General features: G+C 42.7%; 1 protein-coding gene across 40 annotated transcripts in view; it reads left to right on the top strand.

Moving 5' to 3' along the window:
• Positions 1-22,186, top strand: part of EPB41L2 (erythrocyte membrane protein band 4.1 like 2) — a 214,070-nt gene that overhangs the window by 127,170 nt on the left and 64,714 nt on the right. For all 40 annotated transcript variants that reach the window (XM_080666204.1, XM_080666200.1, XM_080666189.1 and 37 more), the window contains exons 4-6: positions 4,351-4,455; positions 16,509-16,551; positions 21,217-21,292. In XM_080666204.1, coding sequence (XP_080522330.1) covers positions 4,351-4,455; positions 16,509-16,551; positions 21,217-21,292 — 224 coding nt within the window. The remainder of the gene's footprint in view (positions 1-4,350; positions 4,456-16,508; positions 16,552-21,216; positions 21,293-22,186) is intronic.

The following is a 22,186-nucleotide window of genomic DNA, read 5'->3' as shown; positions in this document are numbered from 1 at the left end:
AACTTGACCTGACTGAAAAGAAGTAAGAAATAGTGGACTTTGAAAATGACTTCAGGTTTTCTCAGGATATAGTCAAACACTGCTACAGTTAAATATTTTACAATTTGTTCTCCCTGCGTGATCTACAATAATAATCTGCTTCGTGTTGATATTTATTGCTGTGTTGCTGAAAATTACCTGAAAGAGAAGTTGGGGTGCTTCACTGGGCTGGAAAAAGTTTAGCTGCATCAGAAAGCAGATTTAATTAAGCAAGTTTATTCTATATCTATAAAAGGCTAAGTTGACTTGTGCATGCACAATACATATAAAGCTTTCGCTGGCGCCAATCGCATGCGTGTGTTTCTTTTTTTTTATTAAATATATTTCTTTATTGATTTCAGAGGGGAAGGGAGAGGGAGAGAGAGACAGAAACATCAATAATAAGAGAGAATCATTGATTGGCCGCCTCCTGCACGCCCCCCAGGAGGCCCTGGGATCTGGGGTATATTTATCTTCTACAATTGAAACTTTGTAGCCTGGAGTGGAGCCAAGCCTTCTGCTCGCAACAGGGCATGTGCCCTTGGCCAGAATCGAACCCGGGACCCTTCAGTTCATAGGCCAACGCTCCATCCATTGAGCCAAACCAGCCAGGGCGCATGCGTGTCTTTCAATCTGTCATTGTCAATCATGAATTTGGTTGACACTCCTATTATAGAGAAAGGGGCGAATAGCGATATTAAAACACTTCTCCTAATTAATTTCTTTTCAATGTGCACGAATCCGTGCATCAGGACACTAGTGTTACTATGAAAGGTTTAATAATAAAAGTTTCAGATTCTCCTTTGCAAGCCTTTCAGGCATGATTTTCTTACCTCTGCTCCCACAAAGAGGAGGAAGAAAAGGTTAGCAGAGAGAAACAAGCCCTTGAATTGAGTTTCCGTAAAAACTATCTTTTGAAATCCCTTATCACAGTTGTACTAACTTGAAATTAAAATGTCTTTTATATCTTACTAGAGGCCCGATGCACAAATTTGTACATGGGTGGGGTCCCTCAAGGTGGCTTGTAGGAATCGGGCTGAAACCTGCAGTCCAACACCACCTGTAGCTCCTATCTGCCACTCCTGCTCATCCAGGCCCCACTGCACTTGCCGTGGGCTTGCACCCAATCAGTCCCGATTGAGAGGCTCCCGCCCCCGCAGCAGTGCTCGCCAGCTGTGAGCCCTGAGTCTGGCGCCCTCCCGAGGGGAGTGGCCTGCGGGATCAGGATGAAACCGGCTCTCCAATATCCCCCGAGGGGTCCCGGATTGCGCGAGGGCACAGGCCAGGCCTAGGGACCCCCACCGATGCACAATTGGGGCCAGAGAGGGGCCGCGGGAGGGCCCCAGGGTGTGTCTGGCCCATCTCGCTCAGTCCCCATTGGCCAGACCCCAACAGCAAGCTAATCTACTGGTCAGTGCATGTCATAGCGACTGGTCGACCGGTCGACTGCCTGCCTCCTGGTTGTCAATGCATGTCATAGCAACTGGTCGACCAGTTGACTGTCTGCCCCCTAGTGGTCAGTGAACATCATAGCGAGCGGTTGAGCGACCTTAGCATATCCTATCTAATAAAAGAGTAATATGCAAATTAACCATCACTCCACTACACCCACAAGCCATGCCCACCAGCCACGCCCACCAGCCAATCAGAGCGAATATGCAAATAAACCCAACCAAGATGGCTATGGCCACAGAGAGCAGGAGGGAGGCTTGGGTTTCCCTGGTGATGGGGGAAGCCAAGCTTTCCGCCTGCCCTTGCCGGCCTAGGCCTCCACTCAAGGCTACAAAGTTTCAATGATAGAAGATACATAAACCCAAACAGAAATGGTGGCAGTCACAGAGCTGGAAGAGCAGGAGGCTAGGGTTGCCCCGGGTGATGGAGGAAGCCAAGCTTTCCACACACCCTGGCCGGCCCAGGCCTCCGCTTAAAGCTACAAAGTTTCAATTATAGAAGATACATGAATCCCAACAGAAATGGCTGCCGCCACCGAGCAAGCAGAAGGCTTGGCTCCACTCCAGTTTACAAAGTTTCAATTGTAGAAGATAAATATACCCCAGATCCCAGGGCCTCCACTTGGGTCGTCAGGGGGTGTGGCCGGCCTGCAAACCACCACAGGCCCCTTGCCCTGGCCACCCCACGCCCCAAGGGAACCCCCACCCTGATCCGGGACATCCTTCAGGGCAAACCAGCTGGCCCTGACGCGTGCACCAGGCCTCTATCCTATCTAATAAGAGAGTAATATGCAGATTGACCATCACTCCAACACACAAGATGGCTGCCCCCATGTGGTCAAAGATCCTGCCCCCATGTGGACACAAGATGGTCACCACAAGATGGCCAGCAGGGGAGGGCAGTTGGGAGGGACGAGGCCTGCAAGGGAGGGCATTTAGGGGTGATCAAGCCTGCAGGGGAGGGCAGTTAGGGGTGACCAAGCTGGCAGAGGAGGGAAGTTGGGGGTGACCAGGCCTGCAGGGAAAGGCAGTTGGGAGGGACCCAGGCCTGTAGGGGAGAGCAGTTAGGGGTGACCAGGCCTGCAGGGGAGGGCAGTTAGGGGTGACCAGGCCTGCAGGGGAGGGCAGTTAGGGGAAAACAGGCTGGTAGGGGAGCAGTTAGGCATCAATCAGGCTGGCAGGGGAGGGGTTAGGGCAGGGGTGGGCAAACTTTATGACCCGAGGGCCACAATGGGTTCTTAAACTGGACCGGAGGGCTGGAACAAAAGCATGGATGGAGTGTTTGTGTGAACTAATATAAATTCAAAGTAAATTTGCTGAGGGGAGAGCAAGAGAACCGGATAGAACAGCTGGATCCGGCCCACGGGCTGTAGTTTGCCCAAGGCTGGGTTAGGGGGTGATCAGGCTGGCAGGCAGAAGCGGTTAGGAGCAATCAGGAAGGCAGGCAGGCGAGCAGTTGGGAGCTAGCAGTCCTGGATTGTGAGAGGGATGTCCGACTGCCCGTTTAGGCCCGATCCCAGTGGGGGGATTGGGCCTAAACGGGCAGTCGGACATCCCTCGAGGGGTCCCACATTGAAGAGGGTGCAGGCTGGGCTGAGGGACAACCCCCCCCCCCCCCCCCGTGCATGAATTTTGTGCACCGGGCCTCTAGTCATTAGCATATTACGCTTTGATTGGTTGAACAATCAACCAGTCACTGGATGACTGGACACTTAGCATATTAAACTTTTATTATATAGGATTGCATTTTTATAGATACATGTGTGAGAAACATTAATTTTCACACACTGGATTAATTAACAAGTATACATTTTGATAGTGGGAGGACATTCGTCTCGAGGATGAAAAAGTCTGATGGCTTGTTCATTTTTCACTTGCAGTCCAGTGACTGCTTACATCATTGCAGTGGCAGGAGGCCTGCGACAAGACCTAGCAGTTGGGCATTCCCAAGGGTGTGCATCTTAATTGGAAATGAGTCACCACTTTATGTTCTGCCATTGATTAGACAATGAACTTTTCCTCTGGGTGTCAAAGGCTTTTGATAGCAGCTTCTTAAATTAAAAATCAAAACACAGCCCTAACTGGTTTGGCTCAGTGGACAGAGTGTCGGTCTGCAGACTCAAGGGTCCCAGGTTCGATTCCATTCAAGGGCATGTACCTTGGTTGCGGGCACATACCCAGTAGGGAGTGTGCAGGAGGCAGCTGATCGATGTTTCTCTCTCATTGATGTTTCTAACTCTCTATCCCTCTCCTTTCCTCTCTGTAAAAAATCAATAAAATATATTTAAAAAAAATAAAAAACAAAACACAAACCAAGACAAAAATATGTTAAATCCATAGGGGCAGCTGATTCATTGTCCTAGTTTCATTACCTTGTATTTTAAAACTGTGTTCTAAAGAGTGAATGCTGTATCATTCTTGAGAAAAAGCATTATCTTATAATGAGAAAAAATTTCTATTCTGCAAATATCACAGAACAAAAATCAAACCTAAGTGCTGATGGGATAAATTGTGTTAGGATACATTGAGTAAAGCTAATGATTTTCCTGGAGGGTAGTATACCTTGTAGATATGACATGAGCCCCATTGAGGAACTGAGGGAGTCAGTTTGGGCATATTTTTGTACATTTTAAAAATAAGTGAACTCTTAGCATTTTACTTTTTAGTCCTTTTACATTTATATAGAGCAGCAGGGAAACACAGAGCTTCTGTCTAATCATGCATTCATTTTAGAATTTATGCTTTGTATTGTTATAAAAGGTTAGAAAACAAATATACTACTTTAAGCTAAATAATGTTATTTGACGTGGTGCCCTTTATTTATAGTACTTATGGAATCTTTGTTGCTTGAAAAGTAAAGATACTATTTATTTTTCCTCAGAAACGTGCTAAGGGACAAGTATTATTTGACAAAGTGTGTGAACATCTCAACCTCTTGGAGAAGGACTACTTTGGACTTTCGTTTCAGGAAAGCCCTGAGCAGAAAGTAAGTGAAATTTCAGGTTTAATTATATCATCATAGAAAATTACTATAATTTTTTTTATTAGTGCAAAGTTTAGCTTTAAAACAACATATTTTTATTATGACATTTTATGTTCATTGTATAAATTTGGTAAATACTGAAAACGTGTGTAGGCAGAATCACCTATAACTTTCTGCCATTGTGTGTCTGCTTTTTCACTTACATTGTAAGCAGACATAATGGAATGCTTTATCCTGTTAATTGCTAGAAACAGAAAGAACGGATTTAAAAACTTTTATATTGAATTTTTAGCTCTTGAATTTACCTGTGTGCTAGGAATTAAGCATGCCTACAAAGCAGGGAAGGAGGCTATTGGAAGGAATGTCAAGAGTACCCATATGTACTTGTCTATAGGTTCCAGAGAGTATTTGCTTTGCGGAGCAGAACTTGGTAGCTATGTGGGTGAAGGTGTTTCTTGCCCTATTGTTGGGTTATTGGGGGGAAAAAAGGAGATGGGGTCTGCCTGACATCAGGAATGTGTAGAGATTTTTTCTGCTCCAGGAATTTCCCAAGACACTAAGTAGGAGGATAAGAGTTCTATAATGACTAATGCTAATTCAAGGAACTTTAGGACTTTCAGTTACATAGGTAAATTAAAGAGAGAAAAATTAACCAGTTCTGACAATTCACAGATTTAACCTGTAGACTTTTGTCTTAGTTAGTTCCGCCTATTCTAACAAAGTATCTGATAGCTTATAAAGAACAGACATGTATATCTCATAGCTCAAGAGGCTAGGAAGTTCAAGATCAATGTGCTAGCAGATTCGGTGTCTGGTGAGGGCCCACTTCCTGGTTCATACAGTGCCTTCTTGTTGTGTCCTCAGATGGTGAACGGGTCAGTGTGTTCTCTGAAGCCTCCTTTATATAATCCCATTCATGAGGATTCTACCTTCATGATCTATCAACCCCAAAGGCCCCACCTGCAAATATTCTCTCATTGAGGGTTAGGTTTCAATATATGAATTTGGGGGGGTGGGGTTCAAACATTCAGCCTCTACCACTTTCCTCATTGTTAAGACAGGACTTTCTCTTTTCTATGTCACTTTCTCAGTCTTAGGACTCAAGTCTGGTAAAGCTAGTGGGTGTAGAAGAGTAAAGGTTTGGTCCAAGGTTGCACCCTAAAGTGAAGCCCTTTTAAGTCTGTTAGATGGTGGCTCTGGACAGACACACTGTGAACATTCTGACTGAGGATGCCCAAAGCACTTGGTCCCAGTGAAAGGAGTTCCTTTCTAATCTGGAACATTCACATCACAGTCAACAGAACAAAACAGTTAGGAGATGAATATAGGCTGTAACTTTTATTTACCCACATGCCATCATTGTTTGTATTTATATGTCCTGGTAATGAAATATAGGATATAAGAATGATAATTATATATGCATTAAATTTTCTCAACTTGTTTAGTTTTAAATCCTTGATACCTAATTTGTGGCTTAATTCCATATTTAAGGTAAAGATAATTAAATTGCATGCCTGCTTGCTGAATAACATGTGGGTGTTCTTATTAGACCTCTTTTTAGAATATTTTTCTCAGAAGTAATAACATATTAGACATTTGACTAAATAAACTAGGCATTCTTTTTAGACTTTACAGTATAAGGAGGTTTTGATAACGTTTCCAATCATGCCCTTCTGTTGGCCCTCAAAGCTGCAAAAGAGAGAGTGATAGGAATTTGGCTATCATTGTCCACTCCTTTGAAGCAGGCCCTCACCAAATATTGAATCTGCCATCACCAAGAGGGGCAGATTACTAAAAACAAGTAAGTGGATTGCTATTGACAGTCCTGTGGAGATTGTAGATTTTACAATTGTGATGGCAAAATAATATATATTGATGTTTTTCTCTAATTGCCACCTGCAACCTGGGTATGATAGTGGAGAAATGGAGTATTAAAGGGGTTCCCACCTGGCTAGTATGGCTCAGTGGTTGAGCATCGACCCATGAGCCAAGAGGTCCCGGGTTTGATTCCCAGTCAGGGCACATGCCTGGGTTTTAGGCTCGATCCCTGGTGGGGGTTGGTCGTGCAGAAGGCAGCCGATCGTTGTGTCTCTCTCATCAGTGTTTCTATTGCTCTATCCCTCTCCCTTCCTCTCTCTCTAAAATCAATAAAAAAATATTAAAAATTATTTTATTTTTAAGGGGGTTCCAAATTGGCTATATTCATGGGGGTTATGGTAAGAAGACAAAAGATTTAAAAAACTGAAGATACTGATGAGAGAGTAATCAAGCTGATTATTCACAGTGTCATAGGGATGAACATAACTGAAGCTGAAATGGACTGAGAGGTTGGGAGAAATGGCTAGGGCCACGGAATGAAAGACCAAAGAAGTTAAAGAGGAGGTACAGTGGGAATAAATGGGTAGAAAACTTAAAAGAAGAGGGGATAATGCACCTGAGAACGTGCATTATCACTTACATTATAAGCAGACATAATGGAATGCTTTATCCTATATTAATTGCTAGAAACAGAAAGAACTGATTTAAAAACTTTTATATTGAATTTATAGCTCTTGAACTTACCTGTGTGCTTGGAATTAAGCATGCCTGCAAATGTGTAAATGTAATTGGCAATATATTTAATTATTCATATAATTTTTTTGTTGTTGCTGTTTTTTTGGTTTTTTTTTAATCCTCACCTGAGAATAATTCTTCCATTGATTTTTTAGAGATAGTGGAAGGGAGGGAAGGTGAGGGAAGGAGGGAGAAAAAAAAAAGAGAGAGAGAGGAACATTGATTCGAGAGACACATCCATTGGTTGCCTTCCATACATGCCCTAACCTGGGAAGATGAAGTCTAATGAAGTGGAGAGCTTTGTGTGATGACAAGACCAAGTGTTGAGTCATAAAAAGGATGGCTGAAGTGAAGAAGAGGTTAAGGTCACAAGGCAGAGAATATTAAGATATGGTTAAGTTTGGAGGTGTTCACCATAGTATTTTCATCAACAAAAAAATGCTAATGCTAAATAAGGATCTCATAATTCCTTGTTTATTTTGGAGTTTCTCTGATGAAATGGGAGATGAAAATGCTCACACGTTTAGTCATCACTTTGTTATCTAGGCTTTTAGAGCATTGGGAGAACAAACAGTGGGGTGACCTTTCTGAAATACTCACTTTTTAGAAAATTAATGTGTAAATGTAATTGGCAATATATTTAATTATTCATATACTAGAGGCCAGGTGCCTGAAATTTGTGCACTCAGCAGGGTGGGGGGAGGGTTTCCCCAGCCTGGCTTGTGCCCTCTCACAGTGTAGGAGCCCCGCAATCGATCTCCCCAAAGAGGTAGGTCCTGCCCACCCATCCGAGTCTCCTCGATGGATTGCCCCAAAGAGGTAGGCCGGAGCCAGGGGTCCTGCCCCCGGCGCCGCCACACACAGTTGCTGGGACCCGCTTCTGCGCAGCGCACGCAGCGTCAAGTCCCCGCCCACCCACACATGCCCGCTGCACATCCAGCCCCCTGGTGTTGGATTGTTACGGCGTGAAGGCATCATGGCATGAGGGCGTGATGACCTCATAGATAACCTGTTTGTTTTTATAACTTTTGTATTGTATAATTTTTTTGTTGTTGCTGTTTTTTTTTTTTTTTTTTAATCCTCACCTGAGAATAATTCTTCTGTTGATTTTTAGAGATAGTGGAAGGGAGGGAAGGTGAGGGAAGGAGGGAGGAAAAAAAGAGAGAGAGAGGAACATTGATTCGAGAGACACATCCATTGGTTGCCTTCCATACATGCCCCAACCTGGGTAGAAGGTCGAACCTGCAACCCAGGTACATGCTGTTGACCAGAAATTGAACCTGAGACCCTTTTGTTCGAGGGCCCATGCTCTAATCACTGAGCAATACTGGCCAGGGCAAGTATTGTATAATTTTCTATTCCTTCTTGCTTGTGTAGATAAAATTTAGTCCTTAAGACATCTAGGCAAAAGTACTCTTATTTTTCAAATATAGATTTGTATTGCATCCTATTTTTCCTCAGAAAATTATTACCATTGTAACAACTCAGCTCAGTGCAATTTTCTTTGAAACTCATGCTGTTTCAACAATAAGATACCATACGATACAGATATTTAAAATGCTTTCTTTTTCATACTGAATATCTGTATTTATAGAAACTTCAGTCACTTACCATTTCACCTTTTTGTAAAGTAAAGGTGAGGGTAAAGTCATGGTTATTTGTGTGAAAAGTTTCCATGTAGAAAAAAATCTTAACTTTCTTTAGATTTAGTGTAGTACTGTGTTGGGTCTTTCATGGTTGAGACCTTGAGTTGGAAGCCTTTCAATTCACTCTGAGTATGAAAATCTATCATTATTTGTGTTAGCACTTTTTCATGTCTTTTGAGAACTCTTGTGTAAACTTTACTATGGAAAATGTCATTAAAAATATGTGGAATCAAGCACTTTGTTACTGCTCTTTTATATATGAAATTCCAAGCCCATGAAGTTCTTGTATTCATTTCTACATAGAACCATCAATAAGAAATTTGGACTTTCTTTAAAGGGGAAAAATATTATCTTGAATTTTTATGTTAATTAAGTTTGGCATCTGGCCCTGGATTCTGATGTCATTTTGCTTCAAGCCATATTGAAAGAGGAGTTTATTAGAAGTGTAGTTGATATCCACAGCTAACTTTATGAAAATTGATTGAAGTGTTTGCCTGAGAGCCAGGCCATTCCCCCCAGAAACTAGAACTAAAAACTCAAATACCTTTTTCTTTGTCAGATATAAACTATTTAGTAAAATTCTTTATTCAATCCAGTTACACCTTATAACACCGCAGACAGAAGTTGAATCACATTCTCCCAGATGCATAGTGAATGATTCACTGTAATATAGAAAGTCTGTAACATTTCTGCTTACCACCAGCATTGTGGTAAGTGTTCTCGTAGACCTCATTTAGGCAAAGGTCTAATAAAGGGGATCTGCTTTGGTGCTATAACTTCTTAAGGGGAAATGCAAAGTTACTCTTACACTTTTAACATTTGGTATTACAGTGTGAATTGGGTTAAATTTAATTTCTCTCACCTGGCCAAATTGACAAGCACCAAATGTGAGTGAGGAAGACACGGCTAGGCATTTTGAAAACTTCTAACTTGGGGATCTCAGCATCCAGTCTGAAGGGGAATTAGAGGAGAGATAGTTTCTTGAGTTGTTATCCAGGTCTAGTGTGGTGAGTGGCCCTGGACAGGCAGCTGCACACTCACACTGCTAATGGGACTCTGATAGGGAGGAGTTCAAAGAAACACTTAGATGTGGGAACACAGAAGCAGTGACATGCTAGGGCTTTCTGCAGGAAGCTGTCAACAATTAAAATATATAGCCAGTGAAGGCTGGGCATCTACCTGACAAGAGAGGTAAAGCTATTTTCTCCCTACTTCCCACTCCACTCACCTCTCCCCGCCCCCGACCCTCCCGGCCTTCAGGACACTATTATCTATGTCCATGGGCTATATATGAATAAAAGTTCTTTAGATAATCACCTCCCCCCCCCCAGTTCTGTTCGTCTGTTGGAAATAGAAAATTAGTGAAGAAGGGATATATACCAAAATATGATGTCGATTTAATTTTATCATTGCAGAAAGAACTTATCTGTTAAGGACATTGGGTAAAGTCTTCAGGAAAAGAACTATCCTGTGAGGTAGATGTTACGATCCTCATCTTGCACTTGAGGAAATTGAAGCTTAAAGAATCCAAGGAATAAGCCCAAGTTCACACAAGAATTGGTGGAAAGCCAGATTTGACTCCATGTATTTCTGATTCCAAAGTCTATAAATGTGGCAGCCAAATCTTTAAAAAATGAGAATGATGCATCATAATCTATAATGATGTGTGTGCATTTATGTCATTCACTTTTTCCACCTTTTTGTGTCTACTTCTTGATCCACCCAGCCTCCTCCTAATGTGTCAAAACCAAGAAGTTTATTATTTATTTGTTAAAGAGTTCTGTGTCTATTAAATAGACTTGTATTTCTTTCAAAAGTCATATTAAGTTATTTTTGTTTTTTTACTTTGAGTTTTGTTCCTAGGCCATAAACTTATATCCCACTCATGATCTAAATATTCATTGGATTTCATTATTTAAATAAAAATAAATTCAATGAACTAATAGAATCTGTGGTCTTTTAAAATGACCACAGCATTGGAGGGTAGGAAGCAAGCACCGGGCAGATGTTAATCAACAGGTATTAATTTAGTACCTACTGGTTGCTTAAAACTGTGTTATGGAGGATACAAGTAATATAGTCTATCCTGACTCTTGCTAAGTTGTACTGGGGAGGAAGAAGACCACCTACTCCTTGGTGGGAATGGAGCTTACAGTATGGAAGTGAGTGTGCTTAGCAAAGGGATAGGTGAATGAATGAAAGGAGTCATTTCTGCTGCTCCTACTTGATCACGTAAGGTAAACTCTGCCCACTTAGTTTTTGGATAGGGGTCTTAATAATGTGGCTGGCAATGTTGTGGAAGGTGGTCTGAGAATGACACTGAGTCTGAATTTGTCTGGCTGGTGCATAGAAACTTGTCACTCGCGGTCTAGTCTACAGACCTCTATTGACTCCATGCTGTGCAGAAGCTGTCAGGTAATTCATACAAGGGGTTGGTTCTTCTGGTGAAAAGGGAAATTGCCAAATGGCTGGGACATTAAGTTATTCTGGGGGGTCACAGAAGATGATGTTGTGTCTATCATCTTCCTCCTCGAACAGAGTGGTGTTTTGTTTTTTTTTTCTGTCTTCTGTAGCAAAGCATCAGGATCACCTGTCACATAATGAAGCTGGAGATTTAGAAGGGGCTGTCTAGGTCTTTAAGTAGTTTTTCCTCCACTCTCTCTGTGTTAATGTTCTAAAGGATTTTTTTTTTTTTTCTTTTTGGCCCAAGGCGACTCTGGTTCAGTTTCTTTTGCTGTAGTTGTTACTTCCTTGGATGAAATGCCCCAACACATTTGATCCTTCTTTGCCCGTTCCCCAGTCTCTCCTCTGTCTGGGCTAAAGACTGAATGATGTGTTTTTCTCATTTTTGTTCACTCATCATAGCCGGCCATTTGTGAGCCAGCTGTTGTTGGGACAGCAGCTGCAGGCCAAGGAAACTGAATGCCAGGCTCTTTTCTAAGAGGAGAATTAGAGCTTTCCTTAACATAGCACTGGAGGTACCGTTAGAGGGTTCCACTGGTCCTTCTCAACATTGGGCCACGCAGCTGGGACACCAGTGATATGAAACTAGACCAAGCTCTGGTAGTTTTTTTTATTGAGAGGTTTGAATATAACCAGTGTTAGGGCAGAGCCATGCACACCTTGGGTCCTTGCTCTCCTAAGTGCAAGCTGTGACAGGTGTAGTGAAACCCACAGGGGTTTGTGCAGCTTTGCTTTCAAAGCATCCTGTTATTACTACTTTCTTATTTTGTAAGTTAATGTCTGTTGTATTAATTCAATATCTTGTTGAGACATTAGGCTATTATTTTCTACATAATAAACATTTTAATTGTTTGCTTTATGTGTCAGAATAAAATTCTGTTTACAGGTGTTATTTGGGATACTTATAGAATGAATGAAACTTATTATACATCCAGTTATTTGAATCCATTTACTCTATCTCAAAAAATGTACTTGTTCTCCTGTGTTAATGAAGATAAAGTAAGGTGAACTCTAATAATGACTTGTGGATAGGTGGGAGAAGTATAAAAATAAAAATGCATAAACATTTTTTTAGATGGATCTTTTGCTTATTGCTTTAAAAAACAAATATTGAATGTCCTTAGGTTGAACTCAGTAGTTCAAGTTTGGTCTTTTCAGCTTTAAGATGTTATAATGGTTTCCTAGAGTCTTTTTATGTTAACTTTCTCAAAGGAAAGTAGTAAGTGGAAAGAGAAACAGAGTTTTTTATGATTGTGACTCCCAACTTGGAATGAAGTTTAAACAGGATGTTACAGGAAGACCAGGAAGGAAAATTTCTGCTCCAGTCTGACAGTATTCTCCATAGCATTACATAGTTGCAGGGAAAGACCAAGTTTAAGGAGGAGGAGGAGTTGGCTTTAGGAGTTGAGATAATTGTGTTTGATCGCGGTATATATACTCTTAACTAATAATTCCTAATTCACATTGTATCCTTTTATTTTTTTAATAAATCTTCATTGTTCAGATTATTACAATTGTTCGTCCTTTTTCCCCCATAGCTCCCCTCCACCCGGTTCTCACCCCACCCTCTGCCCTTACCCCCCCAAAAAAAACTGTCCTCATCCATAGGTGTACGATTTTTGTCCAGTCTCTTCCCGCACCCACCCACTCCCCTTCCCCCCCAAGAATTGTCAGTCCACTCCCTTTCTATGCCCCTGATTCTATTACATTCACCAGTTTATTCTGTTCATCAGATTTTTTATTCACTCGATTTTTAGATTCACTTGTTGATAGGTATGTATTTGTTGTTCATAATTTTTATCTTTACCTTTTTCTTCTTCCTCTTCTTAAAGAATACCTTTCAGCATTTCATATAACACTGGTTTGGCGGTGATGAACTCCTTTAGCTTTTTCTTATCTGTGAAGCTCTTTATCTGCCCTTCAATTCTGAGTGATAGCTTTGCTGGGTAGAGTAATCTTGGTTGTAGGTTCTTGCTATTCATCACTTTGAATATTTCTTGCTACTCCCTTCTGGCCTGCATAGTTTCTGTTGAGAAATCAGCTGACAGTCGTATGGGTGCTCCCTTGTAGGTAACTAACTGTTTTTCTTGCTGCTTTTAATATTCTCTCTTTGTCTTTTGTTCTTGGCATTTTAATTATGATGTGTCTTGGTGTGGTCCTCTTTGGATTCCTTTTGTTTGGGGTTCTATGCGCTTCCTGGACTTGTAAGTCTATTTCTTTCACCAGGTGGGGGAAGTTTTCTGTCATTATTTCTTCAAATAGGTTTTCAGTATCTTGCTCTCTCTCTTCTTCTGGCACCCCCATAATTTGGATGTTGGTACGCTTGAAGTTGTCCCAGAGGTTCCTTACACTAACTTCATATTTTTGGATTCTTTTTTCTTTTTGCTTTTCCGGTTGGGTGTTTTTTGCTTCTTTGTATTTCAAATCTTTGACCTCATTCTTGTGATCCTCTAGTCTGCTGTTAGATCTCTGTATATTATTTTTTATTTCAGTCAGTGTATGCTTAATTTCTAGTTGGTCCTTTTTCATATCCTTGAGGGTCTCGCTAAATTTATCGGCCTTTTCTAGAAAATTCATGAAAAACCTTATAAAAGTGGTTTTGAACTCTATATCCAGTCGTTTGCTTTCCTCTATTTCTTTCATTTGTGACCTGTTTCTTTGTCTCTGCATTTTGGCTGCTTCCCTGAGTTGATAGAGTGGCTTTGTGTGGTAGGTGTCCTATAGGGCCCAGTGGCTTAGCCTTCCCAGTTACCTGAGGTGGACACTCTTGGTGCACCCCTTTGTGGGCTGTGTGCACAGTCTTGTTGTAGTTAAGCCTTGATTGTTGTTGGTATCACTGGGAGGAATTGACCTCCACGCCAATTAGCTGTGAGGATCAGCTGTGTCTACGCTGGGAGAACTTCTGTGCTGGAGACCCCTTTATGAGACAAGACTTGCAAAAGCCTCTGTGCTCAGCTTGGATGGGGTGGAGTCTCAGGGCGGAGCAGACAGCAATGGTTTCCCGTCAGCCCTGCCCTAAGAGGCCCCTGGGTCTCAGTGTCCCGTGGTAATCGCTGCAAGCACCTCTGAGAGAAAGCCGCCCTTGAGTTCTGCCCGCTGCCAGACAGTCCAGTTTCACCCCGTATGAGTCTAGGTCCCCAGAGTCTCGCCCGGAACTGGAGTTCAGAGCTGTTGGGAGCTTTTGTCTCCCTCCGGATTGAGAAAGCCAGCCGCGTACTCAGTTGCCAGCCCTCGCCGCACGTGCTCCTTCGTACCTCTGCCTTCCACAGCTCCTCTGAGTCTCAGTGTGCTTTTCTCTTTCCTTCTAGTTGTAGAATTTCCACTCAGCCAGCCTTCCTGTGGTTCCAGATGATGTCCGTTTTGTCTTTTAGTTGTAGTTTTGAAATTGTTGTGCGAGGCAGCAGGTTAGGTGTTTACTTATGCCACCATCTTGGTTTCTCTCCACATTTGTAGCCTTTATGAGCTGGAGTCAATTGTTGAGCTCTCATTTCAGTGTCCACAGAGGCTGTTTCTGACAGTTTATAGACTAAAAACTTTGTGTGTGTCTAACCACTGTACTGTACACTGGAAACTAATACAAAATAATATTGAGTGTAAACTGTAATCCTGTCTAATAAAGAGGGAATATGCTAATTGACCATCACTCCGTCACAAAGATAGATGCACCCACAGCTGAGGCCAAGTTCCCATAAGGAGCCTTAACAAGCAATCAGCAGGGACCTGAGGCTATGCCCTCCCCCGTCCCCATGGGGCTTGACAGGGGACCTCAGGCCGCACCCCCTGCCCTGGCGTCAGGCTGGGGGACCTCAGACCGCCCCCCGCCCCCACCCCAGTGCTAGGCCAGGGGACCTGAGGCCACGCCCCCTGCCCGGCGGGGCTTGATGGGGGACTTCAAGGTGTGCTTCCTGTCCTGGTGCTGGGCTAGGGGACCTCAGGCTGCTCCCCCCACCCCGGCATCAGGCTGGGGGACCTCAGGCAGCACCTCCCACCAGGTCGGGCTTGACAGGGGACCTCAGGCTGTGCCCCCTGCCCAAGCACCGGGCCAGGGGACCTGAGGCTGCGCCCCCCTGCCTGGCTGGGCTTGACAGGGGAACTCAGGCCGCGCCCCACCCAGCAGGGCTTGATGGGGGACTTGAGGCTGTGCCCCCACGCCTGGCAGGGCTTGATGTGGGACCTCAGGCCATGCCCCCCACCCAGCAGGGCTTGACAGGGGATCTCAAGCTGTGTCCCCCACCTGGTGGGGCTTGATGGAGGACCTCAAGGCACGCCCCTGCCCTGGTCTGGGCTGGGAGACCTCAGGCCACGCCCCCCATCCTGGCACTGGGCCAGAGGACCTGAGACTACGCCCCCAGCCCGGCAGGGCTTGACAAGGGTGGGACTGGTCGAGTCTGGATCTAGCCCAATGTGGGGGGGCCGGCCAGGTCTGGGTTTCACGCGATTTTGAGGTGCATGTGGGTGGGCGGGGACTTGACTTTGGGTTCGGTGGTGAGCCCCAGACTCTGACAGGAGGAAGGTTTTCATATACATTTTACTAATTTTCTTTCATCTCTGACACTTCTATTATAGAGAAAGGACAAATAGCAATATTAAATGATTTCCTCTAATTAATCCCCTTTTAATGTGCACGAATTTCGTGCACCGGGTCACTAGTTTAGAAATAAAAGAAAAAGACTGTATGTAGATATATTATCTCATCATTAGGATAGGTGTTTGATTTCATATCTCATTAAATGAAGCCCAAGAGACTCACCTTAAAACTGTTGTAATATTTTATTTATAACACATTCAAATACAAGTCAATACTTACCCCAGTGGAATGCTAATAGGTGGAAACTACTTCTAATAAGACTTTATTAAAATACCAGAATCCCGGTGCACGAAAATTCATGCACTTGGCGGGGGGTGGTCCCTCAGCCTGGCCTGCACCCTCTCACAGTCCGGGAGTCCTCAGGGGATGTCCTACCGATGCAGTCTGGCCTCCCTCTGTGGGAGGTGACCAGGCCGGCTGATCAGGGGATGGCACTGCCCCTATCACCTTGGCACTGCCACCCGGCCGCCCTCTGCGGGAGGTGACTGGACAGGCCAAAAAGGGGACGGTGCCAGCCCCCCTCCCCCAACCTCCCTTCCACTGCCGCTGGTCGCCCCCCCCCCCCCCATTGCTGTTCCCTCCCTCTGCCCGCTTGCATGTGCCTTGGCTGGCCTGGCGCCGCCTGCTTGCCGCCCCCCCCCCCCCCCCCACCGACTGGTCATTCCGCCGTTTGGTTGATTTGCATATTATGCTTTTATTATATAGGATGTTTATATTTAAATAAGTATGTGAACTGTAAACGGTTCCATTTTGGACTCTGGGAAATTTCTTACGGGTTGATTAACCTCTTTTTTCCTCTCCTGCAGAATTGGCTAGATCCTGCAAAACAAATAAAGGGACAACTGAGAAGTGAGTATTCAAATAATCATACTTTTAAGTTAATCTTTTCACAAAAGTTTATGGACTAGAACAGAGGCTCTATAGCAGCAGTTCTCAACCTATGGGTCACGACCCACAGGTTGAGAACCACTAGCAGGGTCGCCTAAGACCATCGGAAAACACAGGTATTTACATTACAATTCATTAACAGTAGCAAAATTACAGTTATGAAGTAGAAACGAAAATAATTTTATGGTTGGGGGTCACCACAACATGAGGAACTGTATTAAAGGGTCGCGGCATTAGAAAGGTTGAGAACCACTGGTCTAGAGGTTCTAGAGTCATAATCCTCAGTGTTTTCTCACAGTACCTACCACTTTGAAGTATATCTGACTTTTTTTCTCTGTAGAAAAGAATGAGAAGCTGCTTTTCTGTAACTTTTATTATCTATGTAAATTTTACCCCAGGTAAACTTATTACTTTATCCACTTCATCTTGAAAAAGCGTATCTCTGGCCCCAGAGGCTTTATAGATACACTGTTTATAGATGTGATGGAGTGAGGACTATAGGGGAGAAAATGTGTAGAAGGATCTTTTCAGTCCTCTGAGGTCATTGCCTTCTCTACTCCTTTGTCCCACGGGCCGCTTAACGTGCTCTTTGAGTCTGGGTTTGTCATTAGTCCTGTTTGGCCCTTTCTTCCATATCCCCATTTGTTCTCATCGTGGACTCCCAAAGTGACTTTCAGTGTCCCATCCTAACTGGCTTCAGTTTTTTCTGTGGGTTCTACCTCTGCAGGTTGACTGGCCTGTGGCTGGCTTTGCCATATCTGTGCCAAGAAACATTTTTACCACAGAGAAACCTCTCACAGGAAATCGGTACTTAATGTACTGCAGGGTATGTGAGTGACCGAAGCAGAAAAGTTGGGGAGCCACAACAGCTGGAACTTTCAGGCAGGAGAATAAAATGCTTAGAGCCTCTAGGCCTGTGGGCCGGAGTGAAACCATCCCGAGTGCTAGTGCAGAATGCCCTTTGTGCTCTGCGTTTCATTCCCTGCCTTTACTGTTCCTGACATCAAAACACCGGAACCAGCCTGTGCTTTGCATTCTGTTCCTTTCCGCCTACCTTCTGTCCCACTTTAGGTTCTCTACATTTTTTTTTTCATTTCTTTCCTTTCTCTCTGAAATTATTAAACTTTTTGGTAGTTTTTCTATCATTTCTACTCTCCTTTTCTAACCCCCTTTTCTGTTCTCAGCATAAGTATCTCTCTGAAACATGATTGATATTCCATTGAGTTGTTTCCTATGGTTTTGTTTTGGCTTTTGTTTAATTATTTTTATGTGCCACTCATTTCAGAGTCATAGATTTTCTAACTTTTGAAAGGCAGGACTATTCCTGATTATGAATCACTAGAGGCCTGGTGCATGAAATTGGTGCATTCGGGGCAGGGTGTCCCTCAGCCCGGCCTGCGCCCTCTCATAGGCCAGGATCCCTTGGGGGATGTCCACCTGCTGGCTTAGGCCCGATCCCTGGGCCTAAGCTGGTGGTCAGACATCCCTCTCGCAGTCCGGAACCCCTCGCTCCTTACTGCCTGCCTGCAGCCACTGCCGCTGTGCTCGCCAGCCATGAGCCCGGCTTCTGGCTGAGTGGTGCTCCCACGGGGGAAGCGCACTGACCACTAGGGGACAACTCCTGCATTGAGCATCTTCCCTCTGGTGGTCAGTGCTTGTCATAGTGACCGGTCGTTCTGCCGTTCGGTCGGTTTGCATATTAGCATTTTATTATATAGGATGGTCTTACGTTTTGATTATCTGTGAAATTTTTAAAAAGTTATTTTAGGACTTTTGCCCTTGTGGTTTGACAAGAGGAATAACACTAACAAGTAGGATTTGGCTCTTTCAGACTATTGGAGCTAGTTCCCTAACTGGAAACCTGTACTGTCCCAGTCATTAAAGCAGGCTGTGGAACTGAAGTTTTGCTGTTGCATTTTACTTCTGTTTTTCTGCTGGTGTTAAAATGGATGAAAGAACTGCTTGTTCTATCTGAACCCAGCCTCTGCTAGGATTTATTGTTACTCAGTTAATTGGCAGTTAGCAAAGGTAGAAATTAATCCCTTTTTTTTAGTTACTTTTGACAACTGACAACCTAGTGGTTCCTGTGTAAAATATGTTTTAAAATCTTTATGTTTCAAATGTGTACAAACAAAACTACATAGATAATAAGACTAAGGCTTACATATGATTAATATATAAATAACTCATAGCTAGATTGACTTTATATATAGCTAGGTAAAAATTAGGATAACAATAATATGTAATTAAATGAAACATGTAGCATTATTGGTGCATTTTATCAATGTTAGAATTGGAAATATATCCTAAAATATGTGTTCCATTAGAAACGTATCCCTGGAATCATGTCTAGGCAAGTATGTGCTAGTTTTAATAACTACAAAACAAATAAGTAAGGATCCATTAAGAACTGATGGTTCTATGATGACTGTTAATTATGTATTAGCAGCTGAAGAAGTGCATATGCGTCCTAGCCAGCATGGTGCTGCAGGCCAAGAAACACATGTCTCTCCGTAGCCAGTGAAGTCCTGTATCCCTTTGTGATTTGTAATATGTAAAGCAAAACTGAACTCTTTCTTAAATTCAATAGGATTGACTTTATTAGTAGAATAATACTGTTTTGAACCAAAATCCAGCAAAAGTTCTTGTGTGTTCACAGTAGCCATTCATTAGTATAGTTAGTATGCTGATTATTGGCAAAAAAAGGCAAAATGACACATTGGACAAAAGAATGGGAGTCAAAAGAAATTTTTCTTCAAGTCTGTAAATTAAAACAATTGTGAGGCCTTCAAATGTGTATGAAGTGAAATGATGCACACTTTTTGGTTTTAATTTGGAAATACTACGAACTTCGAGCACAACTCTAAATTCAGGCCATTGGAATTATTTGGATCCCTTTGGGAAAATAATACCTTCTCTCTTCCCAGAGTTGTGTGTGTTTTTTGTTCGTTTTTAAAAGCCACCTGAAGCATGCTATCCATAAAAGAGTAATATGCAAATTGACCATCACTCCAACACACAAGATGGCTGCCCCCATGTGGTCAAAGATGGCTGCCCCCATGTGGACACAAGATGGCCACCACAAGATGGCCAGCAGGGGAGGGCAGTTGGGAGGGACCAGGCCTGCAAGGGAGGGCAGTTGTGGGTGATCAGGCCAGCAGGGGAGGGCAGTTGGGAGGGAACAGGCCTGCAAGGGAAAGTAGTTGGGGGCAATCAAGCCTGTAGGGGAGGGCAGTTAGGGGTGACCAGGCGGGAAGAGGAGGGAAGTTGGGGGCGACCGGGCCTGCAGGGAAGGGCAGTTGGGGGGTGACCCAGGCCTGCAGGGGAGAGCAGTTGGGGGGGGGGAACCAGGCCTGCAGGGGAGGGCAGTTAGGGGCAAACAGGCTGGCAGGGGAGTAGTTAGGCATCAATCAGGCTGGCAAGGGAGTGGTTAGGGGGTGATCAGACTGGCAGGCAGAAGCGGTTAGGGGCAATCAGGAAGGCAGGCTGGCGAGCAGTTGGGAGCCAGCCAACAGTCCTGTATTGTGAGAGGGATGTCCTAGGATCGGGCCTAAACGGGCAGTCGGACATCCCTCGAGGGGTCCCAGATTAGAGAGGGTGCAGGCTGGGCTGAGGGACACATACCCCCATGCATGCATTTAGTGCACCGGGTCTCTAGTATGTGTGTATATATATATATATATATATATATATGTATATATGTATATATGTGTGTGTGTATATATATATATATATATATATATATCTTGAATGGTTAAATATTAATGTATAAATAGATGTTTAACTTTTAATGTCATTTATAACATGGTTGATATAATCATTCTTTTTGACACAGTACAGCAAAGTATATGTTACATATAGTGTACTTAGAAAACCTGGGAAATAATTTTATTGTTTTAACGTATGGTGACATTTATCACTATCTCCCTTCTTTGGGATTTCTTTTAATACTTCCTTCAAATAACCCATAAATAATTTCCTGAATAGCTATAGTGATCACTAGATCATTATCCTTCTTCCCCCAACAGTGTAGAAATCTTAAAATGCTTTTTTCTTTAAAGAGTGGAGAATATTTGGTATCTAGAAATTCTGTGGTCAAAACAAATCTTATCTCAGAACTATTCAATGGAAGTCACATTAAAATTTTTGTGTAATAGATCACCATACAAAACGTTTGTTTAAGTACCAGTAAACATTTATAAAAAAAATGTGATCCTATTATTCTTAAATGTTGGGTTATTTATGTAATGGATTTTTACTTTATTTTTTATTTTGTCTTATAAATGATGTTTTCTTTAAATTAAAAAATGAAGTTCTTTAAACTGATTTATGCAGGAACTAGTGTACTTTTAAGTTTTATGAAAATAACCAGGCCAGCTGGCTTAGTGGTTGAGCGTCGACCTATGAACCAGGAGGTCACAATTTGATTCCTGGTTAGGGCACTTACCCAGATTGCAGGTCTAATCCCCAGTGGGGGGCATGCAAAAGGCAACTGATCTAAGATTCTTATCATTGATGTTTCTATCTCCCCCTCTCCCTTCTTCTCTGAAATAAATAAAAATATTAAAATAAATAAATAGTCTTTTTGTTGGTTGGATGAGTAACCATGATATTTAATAATTACAGATCTTCCCTGGCTGTTCACTTTTAATGTGAAGTTTTATCCTCCTGATCCTTCTCAATTGACTGAAGATATCACCAGGTACTTCATCTACACTAGTAAAAGAGAAACATGCAAATTGACCATCACTCCGCTACACCCACCAGCCAATCAGAGCGAGTATGCAAATTAACCAAACAAAGATGGCGGTTAATTTGCATACGCAGGTGTGGAGCAAAGACTGAAGACAGCTTAGAAGGAAGAGGGAGGGAAAGCGGGGCGGCAGCAGCGGGAGGGAAGCCCGCCTTGGCGGGCTTCGCTCCCTTCTCTGCTTTGCTCAGGCCACAGGAAGCCCTATTCTTGCAGAAATCTTCCTGCTATGGGCCTCTAGTATTTACATAAAGAACGAACCTTTACTTATACTCTCATTTATTTCTGTGCCCTAAGGTAATGGTTATAATTTCATTATTCGAATGAAAACATTTTTTCTTAAGTTGAGTTTTAGAAGTGCCTTTGGAAGTGGATGTTCCAAAATAGTTTGAAAGGTTGTCAGTTTGAAAATTTTTATTTACTTTAATTTATCTTTATATTTGAGTAATGAAATATTTTTTAAAATATTGCTGGCAACTTTATTTCCTATGGTATACTTTAAAAATCATTGATATTTAATATCTCACATTTCAATACTCAGATAGTTCTTATTATGCAACCCATGTGTCCCTGTGAACTAGTCTCATATTACAAAGGTGATATAAGGGTAGAAAATGAAATTATTTTTATTTTTCATTTATTTATTTTTTTTATGAAATTATTTTTAAAAGTCAGTTGAACTGTAATTTTTTTGTTGCCCCAATCAAATAATAATTTACGCTTTCTTATGTAAGAGCCAATAGTATTTCATTTCATCTCCTCTGAGATTGTCTGGAATATACAAACATATGCTTAAATTACAAATAAAAGATTCGGTTTAGGAGCAAGAACGCATTTCCTGATTCT

This window comes from Plecotus auritus (genome assembly GCF_963455305.1).
Source record: "Plecotus auritus genome assembly, chromosome: 4".
NCBI classification, from domain to species: Eukaryota; Metazoa; Chordata; class Mammalia; order Chiroptera; family Vespertilionidae; genus Plecotus; species Plecotus auritus.
This window is presented reverse-complemented; position numbering and strand designations above follow the sequence as displayed.